This window comes from Pangasianodon hypophthalmus, chromosome 3 (genome assembly GCF_027358585.1).
Source record: "Pangasianodon hypophthalmus isolate fPanHyp1 chromosome 3, fPanHyp1.pri, whole genome shotgun sequence".
Classification (NCBI taxonomy): domain Eukaryota; kingdom Metazoa; phylum Chordata; class Actinopteri; order Siluriformes; family Pangasiidae; genus Pangasianodon; species Pangasianodon hypophthalmus.
This window is the reverse complement of record NC_069712.1, coordinates 9,212,339-9,234,747: the sequence shown is the minus strand read 5'-3', so window position 1 is coordinate 9,234,747 and position 22,409 is coordinate 9,212,339. Positions and strand designations below refer to the sequence as shown.

Here is a 22,409-nt window from a genome sequence, read left to right as displayed (position 1 = left end):
TAGTACACCCTACTGTCCATATATAGATGTTGCAATGCAGGGTGTGGCACAGTTCTGCAAAGTAATTAATTATGGTTATGGGAGTGTTATGGGAGGGTCTATATGATGTCGCAATCACAGTAATCAGACACAAGATATACAAAATAATGGGAAACACAGGGATTGCAATATTTCCATCATCTGTGGATAACTTTGTGTTCACAAAATTACACCACAGTGTCCTCAACTGTCACAACAATATTGTGAGTTAATCAACATTGGAACAGTTGAACTTAACAGAAAGTGGACTCGTAAACTGGCAATTATAGAGACTGGTCTTTGGATAGTAAACTTACAGAATGTCACAGGGAGTAATTTTTTTTCCCAACCTCACCACATAAACCACATAATATGCTTGTTTTGAAAAAGAGTTGGGGCCATGATAAGAATAACAGTTCTCTATTAAATTTGTTTGTAATCACTATATCCATAGTGATAAATGTGATGTCTTCCAATATAGATCACAGATTTATGCATTTGCACAAATGCCTTTAAGACTGCTATTCAAAGGTGAAGCTCCATTCAAAGATCATCTTACTTTAGAAGAGCTCTTTAAAGTCTTATTATGATCATATGACAGACTTTAACAGGTTTATTATGTACTGTAAATATAGATATACTTCAGTGTGGTCCTTACTAGAACCAGAAGATATGACCACATCACCCCTATCTTATCCACACTGCATTGGCTCCCAATCAAATTTGTATTGATTATAAAATACTACTATTGACCTATAAAGCACTAAATGGTCTCGCGCCACAGTACCTGAGCGAACTTTTGGTCTTTCATGATCCGCCACGCCTATTCAGATCAAAAGGTGCAGGCTATTTGTTGGTACCTCGAATAATGCGGGCTACAGCTGGGGGTAGAGCTTTCTCTTACAAAGCCCCACAGTTATGGAACAGCCTTCCACTTAGTGTTCGGGGCTCAGACACAGTCTCAGTGTTTAAGTCTAGGCTGAAAACATATTTGTTTAGTCAAGCCTTTTGTGAATAGTTTTCTTAGGTACAGGGGCAGGTCTGGAGGGTTTCACAGGCATAGAGTGTTGTGGTGAACTGGGATGTTTGGATGCTGTCGCCCCCCCACTCTCACACTTTCACTCAGGTTTGTCGACAGTAGAGTGGCTGGCTGCTTTATATCCCAGGGCGCCCTCATGTCTGTGTTAGCTTCTGGCTCTCCCTTTTAGTTATGCTGTCATAGCTAGTCTTGCCGGAGTCCCTGCTTGCACTCTGCATGCAAAGTACATCGTGTTTAACCATTAGAGGACAAAAGCTCACCTAACAATCTCTTCCTTTCTCTCCATCTCTCTCTCCCTCACTCTCTGTCGAGCTACACATGCTACTTCTGAGATGCCAGTGATGCCAGTGATCCTGACCCCTTCTGCTCCTCCTCGCTGCCTGACCCATTCTGATGCCCTACTTCTGGTTGGAGTTCTCAGCGGTTGAGTTCACTCACTGCTGCTGGGGGTGGCCCCATATGGACTGCCTGAAGAACTGTTTGGATTGCTGGGGATGGCACCACCTGGGGGCTGTGGAGATGGCTTGGGATCACATATGGGGAGCTGTACTGTAATGGCTTGGGACTGCGATTGCTGTAGTGGCTTTGGGGCTGCAGTTGCCACGAGCAGCTTCGTACTCAGGACTCCATCAGTGGACAGTGGATAGATTTTAACCAGCCAGACTTCTTGCAAAAACTGTGATGAATTTATTGGTTGCACAGTTGCACTATGTGTCCATATAGTACACAATAATAGAAGGGATTTATTTATAATCGCACTATCCGTTGCACCCAGATGAGGATGGGTTCCCTTTTGAGCCTGGTTCCTCTCAAGGTTTCTTCCTCATATCATCTCGGGGAGTTTTTCCTTGCCAGGGGATAAATTCACAGTGATAAATTCAAATATTTACAATATATTTTTGTGAATCCATTTATTTCTGTAAAGCTGCTTTGTGACAATGTCCATTGTTAAAAGTGCTATACAAATAAAATTGAATTGAAATTGAATTGAAGTGTGAGTAGCTCAGTCAATAAATGATCTGTTTACTAAAGTTCCCAGCACATATCTTCTGTTTGTGACTTTTCCATTTATGGCAATAAATGGATGGCTCAGTTAGATCCTAATATTATATATTTCGCATTATGTACAATCCTTCATAATATCTTCCAATATAGAGTTGTGTTCCAATATAGAATAGTGACACTGTTCACATTTATGGCCTCTGTGCATAGAGAACTAAAAAATGTACAAAAAAAATGCTTTATGTAATATCCTGTAAAAACGCACAAGTGTGGCCATACCTACTATTCATGCACACGTTTTGTAATTTCTTTCCTGCTGTGCTGCTGAAGATAAGGTTGCCGACACGGACATGACAAGTACAAAATGACACAAACGCATAAACTTCAAGATCTGTTCAGATAACTTATCATCTGTATGTAACATGTAGTCGGGGGTTTGACTTTGGAGACTGTGATGACATTGTATTCACCACTCATCTGCTGGTCTACATTTTAAGGAATTCAAATTTTATTTTGTGCAATAAAATATCTGCACAATAAAATAAAAATCCCCCAGTTACTTTTCCTAAGTTTAAAAAAACAGAGTAGATTCAATGTTGTTAGCTATGTTTTCTTAGTAGCTTGTAGTATATCTACTTTATAGCTACTTTATCAAAACAAGAAGCCTTTATTTGTCACGTATAAATTACAGAACAATGTAATATATATAACAATGTGTAATGTATATGATACAGCGTCCCTGAAGCAGGGCTTTGCTCAACGGCCCAAGATGGGCAGTTTGGCAGTGCTGGAGCTTAGCTAATTCAAACTGTGAGTAGCTTGTAGCTTGACAAGTTACAGTTATAAAATAGTTTCCCCAAAACTGCCAGATGCCAGAGAGAGGCAGAGCATGGGATATTCAGCGATGTAAAACCATGAAATCGTTATCCTGTAGAAACTGTCCAAAGGACAAATGACTGTGAGATACAAACAGAATGTCTACAGATTTTGCAATAACATAGGCACATTATGCTACATTGTCTTCCTACAACTGTGAAACAGTATCTCATCTATTTTAAACCAATCATATGTTCCGAGTGTGACGAGCCCTGCTCTCATGTTTTGTTGTGAGTTCACATCATGTGCTTTTGTTTACATTGCATTGTCATTGGTCTGTTACTTAATGTGTACACCTGTTTTGAGCTCAGCCCTTGGTTGATTTTATCAATTTATCTGTTATGTTCATTCTAGTTTTTGACTATTTCTCGTGTGTTGATTTTGACCATGGATTACCCCCTGTTTGATACTGTTTGCCTAATCTCTGACCCTCACCTGGAATATTGACGATGATTATTGGATTTGTCCTATTAAACAACATGCCAAGTTAATGCACTTACATCCCGCCTGTGACTCATGCACATGCACACCGCAGTGGGGTTGTAGGTTGTGGCACAGAATGTGATGGCATTCATAGTCATCATTCGCATAAGTTAATCCCACTTCCTCTGCTTACTTCTTCATGGAAGATGTGGAAGAGCGTTAAGCAATCATAATGGATTACTAAAGCAGGTGTGCCTAGGACATGCCATATTCTTTTCACTGCTTCATTATCAGCTGTCCTGAGTACAGACAAACTGTCATACGGCCTTGTTAAAGTTGTTGTTTTAGTCACTACAACTTTTGCACTCTGTTGCTCACCAAGCCACATTTTCTGTCTGTTTAAGGTGGTGGCTCATTATTCCTCAGAGAAAACAGCAGTGGTAATGGTGGGATTGCCTGAGTCAATTGTCTTTGCCGTTCTTAACAGTATTTATGCCTTCTTCTGCCTGCACATCTGCCAGCACATCTGTCTGAGGATTAGGAAGTCTTAGCGTGCTTTTTTAAAGGGCTGGTGGAGAGACTCACACCTCTAGTCTTGAGCAATGGAAGAAGGAAGAGTTCTTCATTTCTCTCAACCCCCAAACAGTACACTCAGCCTCACAGCTACCAAATCTGAAAGAGCTATCAGCCTCTTCAGCTTTAAGAGATTCTTTAAGAGAGTCAAGTTAAACTGTAGAGTGATGAGAAACTCCAGTGTCTAGATCAGGAGCTTTCAATATATTTCTCTAGAAGAATAATAGCCTTGTCTTTTCATTAAACATAACCTATGTCAAAGAAGTTACAGTATAAGCATTGTGTTATTATATAATATGACCCTTTTGGCAATTTCCTTCTTTCTAATCAGATGCAGCAGTCAGTCATATGAACTCTTATAAAAAAAAAAAAAAAAAAAAAAACAACTAGGAATTATATGAGCTAAAACTAAAAGTAAGATTAGAATAAGAATATACTTAAACATCTGCACACCTAAATTAATTGGAAACCCTAGTGTTCATTAGCAGGATGTTGGAAGGAATATGCTTTTTGATTTTCCCCAACACCAACATTATAATATTTTGATAAATAACTGGAACAGGCATGGCTATTAAGCACTAGAAAATCTCTGATAATTCCCTTCACAAGTGTGTTCTATGAAGCTTTATTTTGTAACCAGAAAAATCTGTTGGTTTGTAGTGTGTAGCACATGGTTGCAGTAGTATTAGCAGTAGCATTCTGAGTAAAGTGGAGAGGCTAATGCTCACAAATACACTTAAGAACCCAGTTTATATCATGCTATTTTTAAGGCATTTAAATATATTTGTGAATGAGGTTGTAATATTATCATGCTAATATGTGAATTACATTGTAGAGATCATGCAATAGATATCTACACATTCTGATATTGGTTTTAAAGTCAGATCCTAATTCAGCACAGTGCCGCTCTTCAATGCTTTGTATAAAAAAATTTTAAAAAAACATGGTGATATAAAAGTGAGTGATGAGAAGGGTCAGCACTCCACTCTTCATATATGACAGATGCTCTTAGTGGTATTAAAGCTGCATACGTGTCACTGGAACAACATACCGACATCCAGAGAAGAAAAAATTAAGCCTTAGCTTTACTCACAATCCTCAAATGGATATTTCTGTGCTCCTTATTTAAAAGAGAATTCATCCTTTTTTCAACAAAAAGGTGTTTGTTATATTTTATGCTGCAGTGGTTGAGCAGTAGTGATAATTAGCATGGAATTAGACTGAATCAGATAAGGAAAGTTGTATGTTTTGTGAATTTTGAGAGTTCCAGTACATTTCTGCTTTTGGACTGCTCTCAAACAGAACAGCAGAAAAAAAAATAGATTAACTCATACAGGAACTGTTTAAATAGGACAACCAGACAACCTTAAAGCACCTACTACCACAGAAAGCACTCAAACCAGGTGCACTCAAATCAGAGCACACTCAACTGGGTCAATTGAAACAAAACACACTCAAACATTCAGATTTTTTTTTTTAACTATGAAGCTATTAAAAAGGAGGGATGTGATAATTTACTTAATTTACTGGGATTTTGAATAAAGTTAAAGTGATTAACTATCCAGTGGCAAAGTTACTTCTCAGATTTCCATCCATCCATTTTCTATGCTGCTTATCTTACACAGGGTCATGAGAAACCATAGTAAACCCCCAAAGCAAATCATGCAAGCTCCACACACACACACACACACACACACACAGAGCAGAGGTGGGAATTTGAACCCCCGACCCTGGAGGTGTGAGTCAGACATGTTAACCATTAAGCCACCATGACATGTCAGGGACAGTTACTCACTTGTCCTTCTGACATATAGCCTTACACAGGTTCACCTTCCCTACATATAATTAGAGGTGTTCCTTGGATTCAAATCACAGTCAGCTTTATCTTATGAGACATTATTACAAGCTGGAACTTAACAGAAATGTTCTGGACTGCCATTAAACCTACTTGTGCCAACACTTTAGCTACACTACTTAACTTCGAGCCTTCACTGGAAGGTTAGTGCACATTACATGTAGTGCAAGTTAAAGTAAATCAGGCATAGGATATTGGATATAAGGGTTTTTTTTTTAAAAAATTGAGTTTATACCATGAAGGGTCTCTGTAAGTGAATGTGTTTTGATCAGTGCTGCCTGAACAGAGAAATTCTGTTGCCATAGGTTACTAGGTATGTTATCTCCTGTACACTATATGTGACCTTAGGCATCCAGGCATGGGGAGTTGACAGGAGAGTTTTTACAATGGGAGGTTACATACAGTTGGTTATCTGTATGCATGAAACTTCAGTAACATCCATCTACATTCTCCTAAGTTTTGTGCCTACCTTCATTTCTTTTCCAAATATATAAAAGGGAGAAAAGTCTACAATCTAACAGTTAGGTCTCAGGGTTTGAGATGCTGTGAATGTTGTTTTTGTGTTGCATGTTGTGAATGTCGAATGCTTGTTTTGATACCTGAAAACTTCATAGAAAGGACAAAAGCAAGTATAACACTATTTAGTGAAAATGTAGTGATGCCATACTAATGAACTTTAAGATTTAATATAGGTAGAGGTGAGGAGGACGATAGACAAGATGAATTAAATCATTTGTAGGTTATATAGGACAGGAAATGCTCAGAGATTAACTCTACACACTCATTTGATCATTGTGGATGCTGTGGATATTACATGTCATGGGAATGGCCTGGCCACTATAAGTTGGAGAGGTAGTACAACAAAATTGGTGCTTGATGAGAATGAAGGTGCCATGTTTCTGTTTTGGTATTTTGATAATTGTGGAAATGTTACATTATTACTCCAGGGAAATCATTTGATTATTTGGTGATTCCACCACCAAGTGCAAACTGTGTATGCTGGAAATGTGAAAAGAGATGAAGAGAGAAAGAGGAGGGGTAAGTGATTAAGAGACAGAGATGCTTTCCAAAGCTGCTTTCTAAAGCAGAATGTGGAAAAAAAGGGACAACGAGAAACAGGGTCGGAAAGACAGCTGGATTGAGGGTTGGATATTAATGCTAATGTAAGTAATAATCTCAATGGAAGCAGGAAGCATGAATACAATCGATGTCCCACAGGATAAGATTGTAAAAAAGGTGAGCATTTTGTTTATATTGCTTGTACTTGTAGCTTTTCTTTACAGCATACTGTTAAATTTTCACTCTGTGATTATGAAATAGTAAAGTTACTTCTCCACTTTATGCACAACAAAGGTTTAAGGAAAAGGAAAGGTTAAAAATCGAATAGGTTTGTTGCCCTCAAACTATTCGATTAAATATAGTCTCAAATGAATAACGATAATGAACATTTATTATCTGAAGCTTTTTAAGAAAGATTTTTTTAAGGTTTTGAGGCATCTGAAATGCTAAAACTGAGATTATGTTTGTGGCCTTAAATTGCTTAAAATGTCAGTAATGCATAATACAGGTGGTTCGTTCTTTAGTCAGTGCTCTTAAATAAAAACATCAAACACTTTTGCATGTTCCTGGGCATTTTTACACTTTATTTAACTTTATTACAAACTGGGAAATCCATGTTGTTGACAGTTGCATTCCTACTAATTCCTTTTTCATTTTTATTTTTAAATCATATAATTTTACAAGGCTTCACCAGTTCAATTTGTACTTGTCATATCACAGTGTATGTATTAGCTGACTATTGTGGAGTGAGATTAAACGTTTTTCATTCTGGATCCATTAATTTCTTACTTTACTTAATAATTTTGAATATTAGGACCATTATTTCCGGATGATTTTGCTTCCCTGGTTTGTATCCATGCAGGGATCCATTAAAAACAAGATCGAGAAGCTGAGGAGATGGAGCACCTCCCCAGGTGGGAGCTTCAAACACTCATCCAAAATGAAGACCCTCAGCTTGAGGTCACCCACCGAGGCAGAAGAAGACTTATGTAATGACGAGAATGAGCGCAGGAAACTCAGACCTATGGTGGCGTCTGTTTTTGGTCAGGTATGAAAGAAACAGCAGGGTCATGGCATTCTCTAAGACCATTTTTGTGCAGGAGATACTTCAGTAGCCTTCCTCTGACATTTTAATTGCATTTTGTCCTTGTGATTCTTGGTGACGTTGGGTGTTTTTGGTCATTTTCACCCAGTTTAATCCCAGATTTTTCTTCTTGCAGTGTAAAGGCTGCAAAAATTCAGCATTAAATGGCTATATCTTTTCTGTAACTTTTGCCTTGGTTGTCATCTGTGCTTTTCTGTGCCTCATGGTGACCTGTAGCAGCATGAATAGAGAACTGGCTTAAGCAAATCAGAAAATGATATGTAGTATACCATTTAAAAGTCTCAGATGTCCCAGGTTTAGCAGGCTTGTTTCCTGCAGGGATGTCTGCACTGGATACAGCTTCTGTTTTTAACTGAGTGGTGTGTAGCCTGTATGGCTCAAAATGACATAACTGTGCAATAATATTATTAATATTATACCACAGCTCTGCTGAATTCTCGAATTTGTTTGATCGGAACGTGCTGACTAATTTTCTACAACAGCACAGCTAATGTTTTGCTGTTAAACAAAGAAAAACATAATTGTTGATATTATGAAGCTTTCTTTTTTTATGAAGACGTTTATTTAATATTTAGGGAAGGAGTCTCCAGTATGAGAGGACTTTATACTCCATGAGAGGACTTTACTTTTCAGCCTTCTCAGTTACATGATAGACTGTGGGTTTTTTTTGTCTTATTAACTTCAAGAAAGAGAAAAAAGAGAGGCTGGTGAGGGAATGACTGTTTGTAGTTGCTATTATGTAAGTGATGTGTGAACTAACTTGTCTCACAGACATCCCACAACATTAAATGTAAATATAAATGATTAAATATAAATGAAAAGGCATGTGAAGTTAGCTAATAAATCAAAGGATGTAATTGTTGACAAATTGTTGTGGTATAAAAAGGATTAAAACATAGTGGGGCATGCTGTTATTGAAAAAGAATTAATTTTGGAGTGGAAATGACATCACACCACCATGTTTATTATATTCCTATAACAGCATGGCCTGTTGTGTTTTATTCTTGATGAAATGTAATGATGCCAAGACAAAAATAACACTGAAAAATACTATTCATTATGTATTTGTTCTAATGCCTCAATGCCTCAAGAGCATTTGTTGTATCTGGCTTCATACCCAGTGTGCAGCTTTCTTATGCTTGCTCTGTATGTGCTGCCAGTCTGGAATACTCGCTGTAATCATCACCTTTCAGCTGTGAATGGCTTCCCAGTACCTGTAGAGAGTAATGACTCCCACTGAAATAGCTGCACAAGAAATAAAACAATATGTGTAATTCACTCGATTCATTTTATCATAAAAGACACTTATCATTGCTGCCAATCCTGAGCTCGGTTACTGTCACTGCGGAGATCCCCACGTTCTCCTCTTGTCTGCGTGGATTTCTCCGGTTTCCTCCCACTGGGATAGGCTTCAGACCCACTGTAACCCTGATGAATGAATAAATGACTAAAGGACTTGTATGTAGACTGGCTATTCTAAATTGCCCATAGCGCTCTGTGTGTGTGTGTGTGTGTGTGTGTGTGTGATGCCCTGCAATAGACAGCATACCTTCCATGGTGTACTCCAGCTCTGTGCCCAGTGTTTCTGGAATAGACTTCAGCCCTGAATTGCTGAATTGCATCATACATGAAGGTGAAGGCGAAGCTTTGATCTGAGGAACTGACATCAATATATTTACTACAATCTAAAATAATTTACAGGCTGCTTACCTCTAAGATTACATTTCTGGCAAGCAATCTTATGTGTGTGCACAGAGCCAACAACTGTTTTGTGCCTTAATCAATCCTCTCCACCTACACTGGAAATAAGACGCGTGTTCATTTTGGTTTGTCTGTGACAGATTTAAATGCACAGATGATTTGTTGCCCGATTGGCACCTCTAAATTGTCCGTAGTGTGTGAATGGGTGTGTGAGTGTTTGTGCGATTGTGCCCTGCGATGGGTTGGCACCCCATCCAAGGTGTCCCCCGGCTTGTGCCTCGAGTCCCCTGGGATAGCCCTGTGTAGGATAAGTTGTACAGAAAATGGATGGATTCATGGATGGATTTTGTTGCCCTTAAAGGCAAGTAAACACTAATGATGGGTCAGGATTACAGCATAACTCACCACACTTGCTGGATTTTACACATGTAACCAACTGATAAGAAAGAATAGAAAGCTGTTGTATCTGCAATTTCACTCCCTGGTTGTATCTCTCCATAATATCTATTATTACATAATGGCATGATGTAACATATGCAATGTAAAAAAAGTGCAGTGCGTTCCAATCAGCAGTGACAAGCCAACAGTGTAACCGTTTTACTAAGACTCAAAAGAGGTCGTGACTTTACAGCACTGGTCAGTTTCTAACTGACACCCAATCAACTCATCGATTTCTCCCACTGAGTATTGCTCCTCTCTTTTTCACTCTTTTTCACTCCCTTCACACCCTTCAGCCATTTGGTCTTCTCTGTAATCCACTGGCAAACCACCAGTGTATGGACTATGACCCAAATCCCAGATAATAATCATACACACACACACACACACACACACACAGAGAGAGAGAGAGAGAGAGAGAGAGAGAGAGATTTACACAAGGCATTAGCAACAAAATGAGATGAACTAAATCTTGTTGTTTGTAGGATGGGAGCCAGAATTGTCTGGCATATCCCTCATTCACTGAGCAGATTTTTGCTTGTAACCCTAATCAGTTTGGCAGAATAAATCATTATTTACACCATTTACAGTTTCTCTCATTTGCTTACACACATTTCAGCTCTCAAATGTACTAACATTTCTAAAAACTATGAAAACATTTTGCAAAACGTCCAATATTGTGAACAAAATAAGACTACATGATATTAAACAGACACTACCTTCAAAAACATGAGCACAATCCTCAAATAAAGGTATATCACATTCTTTTTCACACTGCAATGATCAACTGAGAACAAATCTGTCACTGTGTGACAGCGAGTGCTTCATACGTCAACTACAGAAAAATGTATAGAAATGTTGAATAGAAATTGATTATTAGAAAAGAAGATTACTAATTTACATACAATCTGATACATTGTGTGTGTGTGTGTATTGTAGATGATTAACAAATTGTCTATTAATTATATTGTCCAGTATCCTGTTTGGAATGTCCAGTTGTCCCATTTGGACTATCCAGTATCCCATCTTGACCAGTAATCTTGTTTGGAATGTTCAATAGTCCCATTTGAAATGTCTAGTGGCCCTGTCTGGAATGTTCAGTAGTCCTGTCTGGAATGTTCAGTAGTCCTGTTTGGAATGTTTATTAGTGCACTTTGGAATGTTCAGTAGTCCTGTTTGGAATGTTTATTAGTGCACTTTGGAATGTCCAGTAGTCCTGTTTGGAATGTTCAGTAGTCCTGTCTGGAATGTTCAGTAGTCCTGTTTGGAATGTTTATTAGTGCACTCTGGAATGTCAAGTAGTCCTGTTTGGAATGCTCAGGAGCCCTGTTTGGAATGCTCAGTAGTCCTGTTTGGCATGCTCAGTAGTCCTGTTTGGAATGCTCAGTAGTCCTGTTTGGCATGCTCAGTAGTCCTGTTGGAATGCTCAGTGGTCCTGTTTGGAATGCTCAGTAGTCCTGTTTGGCATGCTCAGTAGTCCTGTTTGGAATGCTCAGTAGTCCTGTTTGGCATGCTCAGTAGTCCTGTTTGGAATGCTCAGTAGTCCTGTTTGGCATGCTCAGTAGTCCTGTTGGAATGCTCAGTGGTCCTGTTTGGCATGCTCAGTAGTCCTGTTTGGAATGCTCAGTAGTCCTGTTTGGCATGCTCAGGAGTCCTGTTTGGAATGTTCAGGAGCCCTGTTTGGAATGCTCAGTAGTCCTGTTTGGAATGTTCAGTAGTCCTGTTTGGAGTGTTCAGTAGTCCTGTTTGGAATGTCCAGAATGTTCAGTAGTCCTGTTTGTAATGTTCAGTATTCCCACTTGGAAGCTCTTTAGCTTTGTCTGGCAGGTGTTGTCAAGAAATATTTCATGAAATAAATGATTGTGTGGTTTTTCTGCATAAAAACTGCATACACAAAAAACATGTATATATGTTGTAGTGTTCCAGAAATATGGCACTGATGTCTGATGTAAGAAGTGTGTTAGGAGTTTGCAGTGAGAATGAGAGTGTTACATCTACTGCTGAGCTTTAGTTTTTAACACTACCTTATGTGGTGCAAATGTGACTGGGCTGTTTGTGGTCTGGTCTTAATCTGCCAGCTGGTGGTGAAATAAGTGCACTACAGTGAATATGTATCACTTATTACAGCATACACAATGACAGGAGCCCTCTAGCCGTTCATAGTATATTCATGCCAAAGTAAAATGTGCACTCCACTAAAACAAATCAGTTGTGTTCCATAAGTGTTTGTTCAGTGGGAAATTTTACTCCCCATCTAAATATGGGATTAAGATAGTGTGTGAGCATTTGTCATCAGTTAGCATCTAAAATTGTGTGTATGTATGATCTAAAAATTACCTTACGTTTAAGATTTTCTGGTGGCCTGTTTTTAATAAAAGCTTGCAGATGTGTCACAGAATAGAAGGAAAGAGTAGAACTGACTACCTAGGGTCCTTAGTTAGATGCAACCTTCATGGGGCCTGGACTAAACGAGAGATTACAGAAGAGAGTGCATTTACACACAGCCTTGAAATATTTGGAACACTCCTGTCCACTTACATTCTTCTAATGGCTTAGAGATATACAGTGTAATAGAGTCTCAATACATCTTTGTCACTGCTTCAAACTAAACACCCACACACCCACACACACATACACACACACTGAGTAGTTTATTTTGAATTGATTTTACATATTGTTTTTTATCTAATGTGTAGCCTATATTTAGCAGTCATAAAACTTTGGAGAAAAAATATTGCAGAGTGGAGCCTTTTTAACAGCAACAATATAAGTATGATTAAGTACAGTTTAAGTACAACATATTTTGTAATAGTATGTGATTTTCTATAGTACAGAAATGTGGATGAACAGAGGTTTATAATTTTGAAATGTATAGTCTAGTTAAAAAAAAAAAAGTGTCCAGCAATTTTAAAAATAAATCATTTTTGCAGTAATCCGTCTATGTAGTTCCTGTAAGGATAAAATGCAACAATGCTCAAATCTCTTTGCAAAATCTGAGGGGTTCAAATTGTATTATTGCAGGCTGTGGCTCTGTAATGTGCTAATATTTTATCTGGACAAGGGAACTCATCTTCCTGATTCATATGGGTGGAAGTAGGGCAAATGCTGCCATCTTTTAGATATATTCCTTTCAGCCCTTTTTAAGCAGTGGTCAGGCTAAACATAATGACAAGTGTTAGATTTTGGAGCACTGTTTATGTCTTGTGGCGTAAGATGGTGCTAGAACACTTCTGGATCAAACACAAAGCATTAAATGTACTAGACAATGTAGTAGTGAGTGGTTGTACTAATTCTTGGCTGTCTATTCAAATCTTCCTGCGGTTCTCATTCTTTTTGCCTTTCATTTCCTTCAGCCACAAACCTTCCACGGAATTTCCTAACCTCTTCCTTGATGTTTTCCAAAACCAGAACCTAGCTTGCCTTATCTTGTACTTCATCTGTTGCTCTTTCTCTCATTTGTGTCCCTTATCTTCATTTTCTGTCAGTGGAATTTGTCTCTATCTCTGTTGTTTGGTCCTCTGCAGTCCTGGTGGTGCATGCCCAGCTTCTCTCTCTCTCTCTCTCTCTCTCTCTCTCTCTCTCTCTCTCTCTCTCTGTTTACTTCATCAGCACTCAGCTCCTTTCATCAGCACCAATGTGATTTCACTCGCTGTGTAATCTCAAATGTTCCAGATTAAAAAACCTCCAGTGCCCCCTAATTTCCTCATCCCCCACCTTCCTCCATCCCTCCCTCCCATTTCCCTCTGTATCTCTCTCTTTCTCTCTCCCTTCATCGCCTTCATGCTGATGTTGAATCAGTAGCTTGTAGTCCTATAGAGTAGAAGGTATGATTTTTGGAAAGAAAAATAGCCTAAAGGGACAAAGTAAGGCAGAAAGCTATATGGTGAAAGGATGAGAAGTGATAGAAAGAAAATGGACAACAAATCCAAGACAAAGGTAAAGAGATTAGAACAGGTTAGATAACTGGATAGCTGTACTCATCATCTGATGTATATAACTGCAAAGACCTAAAGTTTGCCTAATATCCGATCACAGGAAGTTAGAGTGAGTGAAGGGGAACAAAGGGGGGAGCAAAGGAAGGGTCAAGAGAGTGAGAAAACAAGCGAAGGCAGGGGGAAGTAGAGCAAACAACAGGGAATGGGAGCCAAACCATCCAAAAGAGATAAAGGTATGATAAAGGTAAGACATGTCCATTTTTTAAAAAAATATCTGACCATATTGAAGAAGAGAAAAAAGCTTTAATATTTCATGTGTTCTAGTGGTAGAATTGTAAGGCTAATCATGCAACTTATGTGAATGCCTTTTAGAATGCATTGTGTAGTCAGTTGTTTGAATTCGAAAGCTGTGCACTACACCTTTAAGCTGCACGGCTGGCTAATCTCATTAAACTCTTTATTACTATTGTGGGGATAATAAAGCTTTGAGCTTGGAGGTTTGATTGCTGGATAAATGGCACCTGGCTTAGTGCTGACTGTGTGGTTCCTGCTAAAGGGTGTTGTGCCCCTGGACGCTGGCACAGCGGCAATGCTAGGAGTCCTGCAGGGTACAAGGGGCAAAAACGATGAGGATGAGGACTCAGGGAGTGAGCGAGAGTTTGACGAGCCCCTGTGTGCTCTGGTCCAGAACTGTAACATGCTGCACAACATCGTAGGTCCTGCCTGCATCTTTCTCCGACAGGGCTTTGCTCAGGCCCAGCTTGTATGTACACACACACAAATACACACACACACACACACACACACACACACACACACACACATGCTCACAGACTTTCACACATTTCCACAACCTTCCAACATCATGATTGCCAAAATTGAAAAGGACACAGGAAGTTCTTAGCCAAGTGTTTTGCATGTTAAAGTTTGATTCAGGATTTCAGTTTGGCTAACCAATGACTCATTTGGCTACAAGTATAATTACATATGATTAAAATCTTATTGCAGTACAATTCAGATTGTGGCTGAAAGCCACTGCTATGAAGTATCTGGCATGACTGGGATGATGTATTTGCATATCATACTCCTGACCCACACATTCACACAGTTATTTATCCCCTAAATGCTAATATATGTTGACATCCCTGACCATATACCTGTTCAGCGATTTGTTTCTCCTTCTCAATCTCTAGTCATCCCTTCATAACCACCACATTCCAGAGTTTTCCTCCCCTTCAGCCCAACATCATGTCCTCCCTCCTGATGAACCCTGAGATTGGAGACTTGTCTACTGACAAGCACCTTTTTATGTGAGTTTGTTTTTATATATGTCTTAATTTTCCCCAGCTCTGAAGGCCTATAAAGACCATTGTTTTAATTCTGCAATTACGATCACGTAATTCAGAGTGCAAGTTTTCCTTCTTGTCCCAGGTTCAGCATTATCCTCACACTGCATAAAATATGTCTAGTTTCCATTGGCTTTATACACATAATCAAGTGCTAAAATGAAAATGCATTTAAAATGTTTGAGTTTTGCTTCAGACAGCTCAGCTTTATTATGTTGAAGTTTTGCTATAAAAATGGTTTCATTTTTTAAAAAGAGTCGTTCTCCATGTTTCCTTCATAAATATCAATTGCCAGATAAGGGTGTTAAAACAATATGGACACAATCTGCACACAACTGATTAATGTGAGTTTCTTATCATTCTTCTAATCTCCACATCCAAAGCTGGCAATGCAGAGAATTCAGAGTTAATGTATGTGAGCAATGTGAAAAGTTAAGACTGAATTTGCCTTGACCTTGAACTTAAGCCCTTTTTTTTTTTTTGCTAAATATTGGCTTGAGCAAGGAGCAGTATTAGGTCCAACCTCACATTTTTGTACAAAATATTATGCTGGTTTTAGTTCATCATACAAAAACATTGTTGTGCTGTATCAAGTGCTATTTTATAGACTGGTAGCCAATCACTGTGGCTGGAGCACATATTGTTAAATTTGAAAAATTTGCAGTAATCATGTGGTTAACTTGATTACCAGGATTATTATTAGGATCCTTTCCACCTCCTGATCATGACAATTATACTTTGGATATATTTGCAGTATATTACACTACTATTAGGTGTTTATTTCAATCTTTGCTTGCTTCACAATTGAATTGCATACTATCATATCATTCTCCCTATGTGTCAAAGTGTGTGATAAGTATGTTATAAACAGAGAGCATAATTTTGGCCAGAATTTGGTTTTGGCAACTTGATAGAATTCTGCCTTTTCCCCATGCCACCACATATATGATAAAATAAATAACAGCCTGTGCTATCTGATAGTCTTTTAAGTTGATTATGTGTTATTGAACATTGGAATGTGATTACTAATGACAGTGACTTATGTAATGCCAGCTGTTCCCAGACTATCTGTGCACTTACTAAATTAAACATTTAGCAGAAACCAAAGATCTGAGCTTTAATATTTAATATTAGATCAATATACACAACTGAATGAGAATCCTGCTGTCCTTTTTAGTGTGGCTGGTGCACTACACCCACTCATTCTCCTAAAATTACAGCAGATATTATACTGCTCTCTCTCTCTCTCTGTCTCTCTCTCTCTCTCTCTCTCTCTCTCTCTCTTACCGAGTACCTCTTTGTCTTTTTTAGTGTTAAATTTCATTAAAATTGCATTAAGAAGTGTGTGTTCTTTCAAATACTCATGTTTCTGTGCATTATGTAAGCATGCTGGCTTGTATTTGAACATGTTAGGCTTCACTAGAGCTCCATTAGTTGCCTGGTTGTAATCTGCCAGCTGCAACCTTGCCAATTCACAATAGCAATAATCCTAAATACGCAGAGGTTCAGCCAGGAGGTTATACTCAGTCACTGCCAAAACAGGGTCTCAGTCCATCATATTACAGCTTACCTACAGCTGTGAGAGAAAAAAAAGTCTGAGCTCTTTTTGGATTATTTGATTTCTGAAAGAAAATTTGATCTGATAATAAATAATAACAGACATAATAATAAATATTAGTAGTATTACAGTTGCATTTCTTGGACAAGTAAGACAATGAATTAGATTTGGAACAATTAAAAAAAGATGAGTAGAATATTAACAAAAGATGAATAAAGAAACAATTTAAGTATTAAAGATAAGACAGAGTCTTATTTAACAAACAAAACACAGAACATTATATAGTACAATATACATTAGATAATTGGTTATATCAGAAACAAGATTTTCTCCTGGTAAACACCTGGCACCCATGGTTAAATCTTTCCATTTTAAATTTTTTTATGGTTGGTAGTTACTGTTTGGGAAATGCTACATATGAGCTCAGTTTGTGATCTTATGAAATACCTGAACTAGCCAGTAATTTCGCTCATTTTGATTAGTACCGTGTATATACATACATACACACATATATATATATATATATATATATATATATATATATATATATATATATATATATATATATATATATTTTTTTTTTTTTTCTTTTTTTAATTTAGCACTAGTTACGACTTGCTGTGTTTCCACAGTTGATTAACAGAGTTGATTAGACACTAATGTTGAAAACAGACAAAAACATTAAACAATGATTAAACAAATGAATGAATGGGGATATAGATTTTTTTTTATCCAGTGGGAGCTAACACCATACTTTTAAACTTTGACACTGGTTAATATGTTTATTATACTATGGACCTTTTTTCATTTCATTCCCAAAATAGTATAGGCACTATACATCTGAAGTCACTGCTGATCTTTCTCAAGAGGTCATTATTTTAGAGGCTCCTACACTAAATCTAAAGCGATAACAAACGGATTGTAAGCGAAACCAGAGAGTAAACTATTAACTTCACTTCAATTCACCAGCACTTTATTTGAATGTTACTTATTATTTGTTAATGTCACATTATTGCCAAAGCAAGTAATTCAAGTAAACAAATGAACAGATTTTACACTGTCTGTGTATATACAGCACACACATATCACTACATTAATACTTACAAACATATTAAAGTAAATAATTTTTTTATGATCTTGTTGCAACATACGTAAGAAGGGATAAAACAGCAATTTTATTCCCAAACCTAGCACCCCTCCATCTCAGTCATAGAAAATTAATGCATAATGATCCACTATGTTTCCCAGAATAAGTAGTTTTAAGTTTAATTTTTCACAGATTGAGCATGAATGGCGATACTACTGTAAGTTTTGGTTCTGTCTGTCCTAAATTACTGTATGTCTCTGTGTGTTTGCTTGTAATTGGTTATCACTACAGGACAGAGATCTCAGGCCAGAAGAAATTGAAGGTACAATAATTTGTTATATTTCACCTTTCTCCTGTAACCCAGATCATAACAGATAAAGGCTTAACAACCAGCATCATATGTCCATTAACCAACCTGACCGAAGACCTCCATCCTCTCTCCACTTTCACGCCCTCTCTAAACCAGTTTTAGCCTAAACTGTAATCTTCAGTATCCTCCAGCTGCACACTGCTTGACCAATTCCTTTAAACATTCTCAAACTGATTAAACAAAGCTCTTTTTCTCCCAGAACTGAAGGAAGCCTTCAAGGAGTTTGACAGGGATAAGGACGGCTTCATCAGCTGTAAAGATCTTGGCGAGTGCATGAGGACAATGGGCTACATGCCTACAGAGATGGAGCTGATTGAGCTCAGTCAGCAGATCTGTAAGTACAAGTTCATGTATGATGTAGCACAGAGACAGATCTTCAGGTTTACATAAGGAATAAAACATAGTTTTAAAATACTCAACACTGAGGTGGTGTGATGGCACTCAAGGGTGGATTATTTTCTTAAAACAGCACATGTGTTTTCTCTCTCTTATACCACAGCAATTTGCCATCAATTGCATTTTTTTATTTGATTAATGAATGACATGAGTTACATTTAATGTTGTGGAATGTCCACGAAACAAGTTAATTCATGTTATCACCTTCATTATAGCATCTATATGCAATCATTCCCTCACTAGTCCCTCTTTACTCTTTCAGTTGTAGTTAATAAATAAATAAATAAATAAATAAATAAAAGCAGCGCAGTGTTCTCTGTCCTGAAGACCTTCCTCTGGTGGCAGATTAATGATTTCTACAGAGTGCTATCGTACTGGAGACTCCTTCCATAATTATTACATAATCATCTTGTTACAGAAAGATTCACCATATAAACAATTATACATTTCTTCCTTAAAAAAGAAAAGTTTTTTGTCTGTTTATTATCAGCCTTAGCTTATTTAGATCATCTGCTATACAAGTCCCTGTGAATGAGTTGTTACTACAAAAAAAAAAGTATAAAAACCAACACATTAATATAAACCAGTGACTTAAATCACAGACAGAAGTACTGTCAAAGCTGCTGTTATAGATTCAAGAATACAACAGCGCTGTAGGATAATACTGTTTAATGAACTACTGGCCTTTCCTGATAAAAAACTGGAAAGTGACATGAATAGTGTTATGCATAATAAATGTCGGTAAACATTTACATTTACAGTTATGGCATTTGGCAGACGCCCTTATCCAGAGCCACTTACAGAAGTGCTTTGGAGTCTCTATCAATAAACATATCCTGATACTGGTTCACTAGGTCATGGACTAAGAATACCATCAGTCGAAAAACTCTGTTGGGGAGGTAATATATTAAGAAAAGCACACAGACAACACAATTTTTTTATTAAAGTGCTAATGTGAGTACTTCCGGAACAGCTAGTTCTTTAGACGTTGTCTGAAGACTGCTAGTGACTCAGCTGTCTGGACATCTAGAGGAAGTTTGTTCTACCACCCAGGTGCCAGAACAGGGAAGAGTCTTGATGCATGCCTTCCTTGTAGCCTGAGATAAACAGGAATCTCCTGTCATGCTTTTATGCACTAAACCACACAGACAGTCTACATACTCCGAATGTACATGCACATGAACACTGTTTCATGAATATTCGAAGGTAGAAAATCCTGTGCTGCTGTGCTGACGTTGTTTAGGTGGAGGCCGGGTGGACTTTGATGACTTTGTGGAACTAATGGGGCCTAAAATGTTGGCTGAGACAGCAGATATGATTGGAGTCAAGGAACTGAGAGATGCTTTTAGAGAGGTTGGTGAATTGGTGTGCTACATGTCAATAAAACAAGGCTGATGCATAGAAAACACACTCAAATTGGTATATTGGTGCCTTTAATTTGTTAATTCTCTCTCTGCCTCAGTTTGACTCTAATGGTGATGGTCAGATCAGTCTGGCGGAGTTGAGGGAGGCCATGAAGAAACTGATGGGTCAGCAGCTGAACCAAAGAGAGATTGATGAGATCCTGAGAGACGTGGACCTGAATGGAGATGGCTTAGTCGATTTTGAGGGTGAGAGCAAAAATCAAATAGCTTGTGAAAAGGACGTATCACAAATATACAACCTTCTTACTCGCTGTATTATTCTCCTGTTAATGAGACATTAGGGAGCATTTATTTCCTGGTTCTGATTCATGATCTTGCCAAAATGTGTAGTGTGCATTTGTGTCTTTTAATCATTAAACGATTCATTTAACAGAATTAATTTACGATTCCATGTTGTGTAGAATTGCATGGTTAGGAAAATTATAAGAGAGGCCGGAGTAGAATGATAGATGGTAAATCTGCACAGGAAAATCCCCAGTGTTGAATTCAACCTTAGAGGTCATTTATAATCAGTTAAAATTAAGCATTTAATCATTACTGCAGGTGATACTTGTTACTCAATACAGTAAACATCTTGAGACCTTGAATTATAAGGTCATCTCTGAAAATTCTGTCATTTCAAGATGTCCAGCCATAGTTCTGACCCTCAATAAAGTCAGAGCAGGTACTTTTATCTGCTTTTTTAATGAATAATTTACTGTAAAACATACCCCACATATTCAGTAGTGTGTAAATAACAAAGGCAAATGAATTGTCAAACTCAGATAGAACTTTACAGTTTTAAGATTTTAATTTCTTAAAGATTTTCTTTAAAGCTTTTCATGTGGTGAATACTTTACTGTTATTTTTCTCTGCAGAGTTTGTGCGGATGATGTCTCGCTAAACCCACAAGTAAAGAAGAAAGACCAATGAATCTATTAAATCCTGCTATGAAGAGAGAGAAATACTACCCATCTAAAAGAAAATAACCTAATGTAGTATATCTCATAATGCCCTCATTTTCTATGTTTTTTTTTTTTAACGTTTAATGTAATGAACCTGAAAGATCTAATATCTAATTTAAGAGTCAGTAGTGGCAATTTATAAGATTATGTGGTTATAAACACATAATTCTCTAGCAGTGTCAAAGAATGTAGAAAACTGGCTGGCACATCACACATTTCATCTTTAATATATTTATTATGGTGTTATTGTATTCATATCAGTGATTGTAAATATTTTGTAATAGTTTTTTTCCATTTTATTAGCACTACATATTTATATAAATTATATATTTGGGCTTTAAATGCCGCAAAATATACTGCATATGTGGATCTTTTAACTTTCAAATGAAGTGACTGATGTCACACAAAGGTCATATGGCCATAATGAGAGTTACATAGTACAGTAAGAGGACAGATGTGATATAGCTTTTTCCAGCACAATCTAAAAACTGTGTAACAACTTCATTTGGATAATCCTGTATGCTCTTTATCAGAATTTACCTTCTCTTTTTGTGATCTTTCTTGTTCTGGTACAGACCAGGTAATATGATTCAAATGACTCTTTCTGCTTATTTATTTTCTCAGGTCCCTTTTTCTGTAGAACTCCAGGTTAACACCATCCTATCTGATGATGACTGTAAAATAAACTATTTCTGTGCCCTTAGCCTCATCCATGACAGATTATGTTCAGATTAAATATGAATGAGAATAGATTCAAGAGAAGTGCTGTTTACATAGAACTTCTAATGGAGTTCAAATGCATATTTTATTTAGAAAACATAAATACGGGTATTGATTAATATAAAACGTGACAATGCTGATGTTAGCAAACCGGCCCTGCTCTGTTAGTCTGTGTGGCCTACTGTGTCATGGCTAAGCTGTTGTTGCTCCTGGATGCTGCCATTTCACAATAATAGCGCTTACAGTTGACCGAGGCAGATCTAGCATGGCAGAAATGTCATGAAATTACTTGTGGCAAAAGTGGCATCCTATGACAGTGCCACGTTTAAAGTCAATGAGGTGTTCAGTATGTTTGTTTCAGTGTACATAGCCATGGCGATTGCATGGCTATGTACTTGATTTTATGCACCTATTAGCATAGGGTGTGGCTGAAACCCGTGACACCTGATCTGATCCAGCTCATGAAGCGCTCATTAGTTCATTAACAAGATGTTGAATGTTGGAAACAGAGGAAGCCTGAAACTGCGTAGAGCAGCAGGT

General features: G+C 37.6%; 1 protein-coding gene across 1 annotated transcript; it reads left to right on the top strand.

Annotated features, from left to right (window-relative positions):
• Positions 1 to 5,758: 5,758 nt before the first annotated feature.
• On the top strand, positions 5,759 to 22,409 carry cabp2a (calcium binding protein 2a). Its single transcript, XM_034302998.2, has 7 exons — positions 5,759 to 7,022; positions 7,708 to 7,893; positions 18,307 to 18,337; positions 18,585 to 18,719; positions 20,025 to 20,134; positions 20,244 to 20,391; positions 21,063 to 22,409. The coding sequence occupies exons 1-7, from the start codon at positions 6,966 to 6,968 to the stop codon at positions 21,086 to 21,088; spliced, it is 693 nt and encodes a 230-aa protein (XP_034158889.1). The 5' UTR covers positions 5,759 to 6,965; the 3' UTR covers positions 21,089 to 22,409.

Coding starts and splice junctions, on each gene's coding strand:
- cabp2a (XM_034302998.2), top strand. CDS start 6,966: ATGGAAGCAGGAAGCATGAATACAATCGATGTCCCACAGGATAAGATT. Junction 7,894..18,306: donor TGGCGTCTGTTTTTGGTCAG/GTATGAAAGAAA, acceptor TTATCACTACAG/GACAGAGATCTCAGGCCAGA. Junction 20,135..20,243: donor TGAGAGATGCTTTTAGAGAG/GTTGGTGAATTG, acceptor TCTCTGCCTCAG/TTTGACTCTAATGGTGATGG.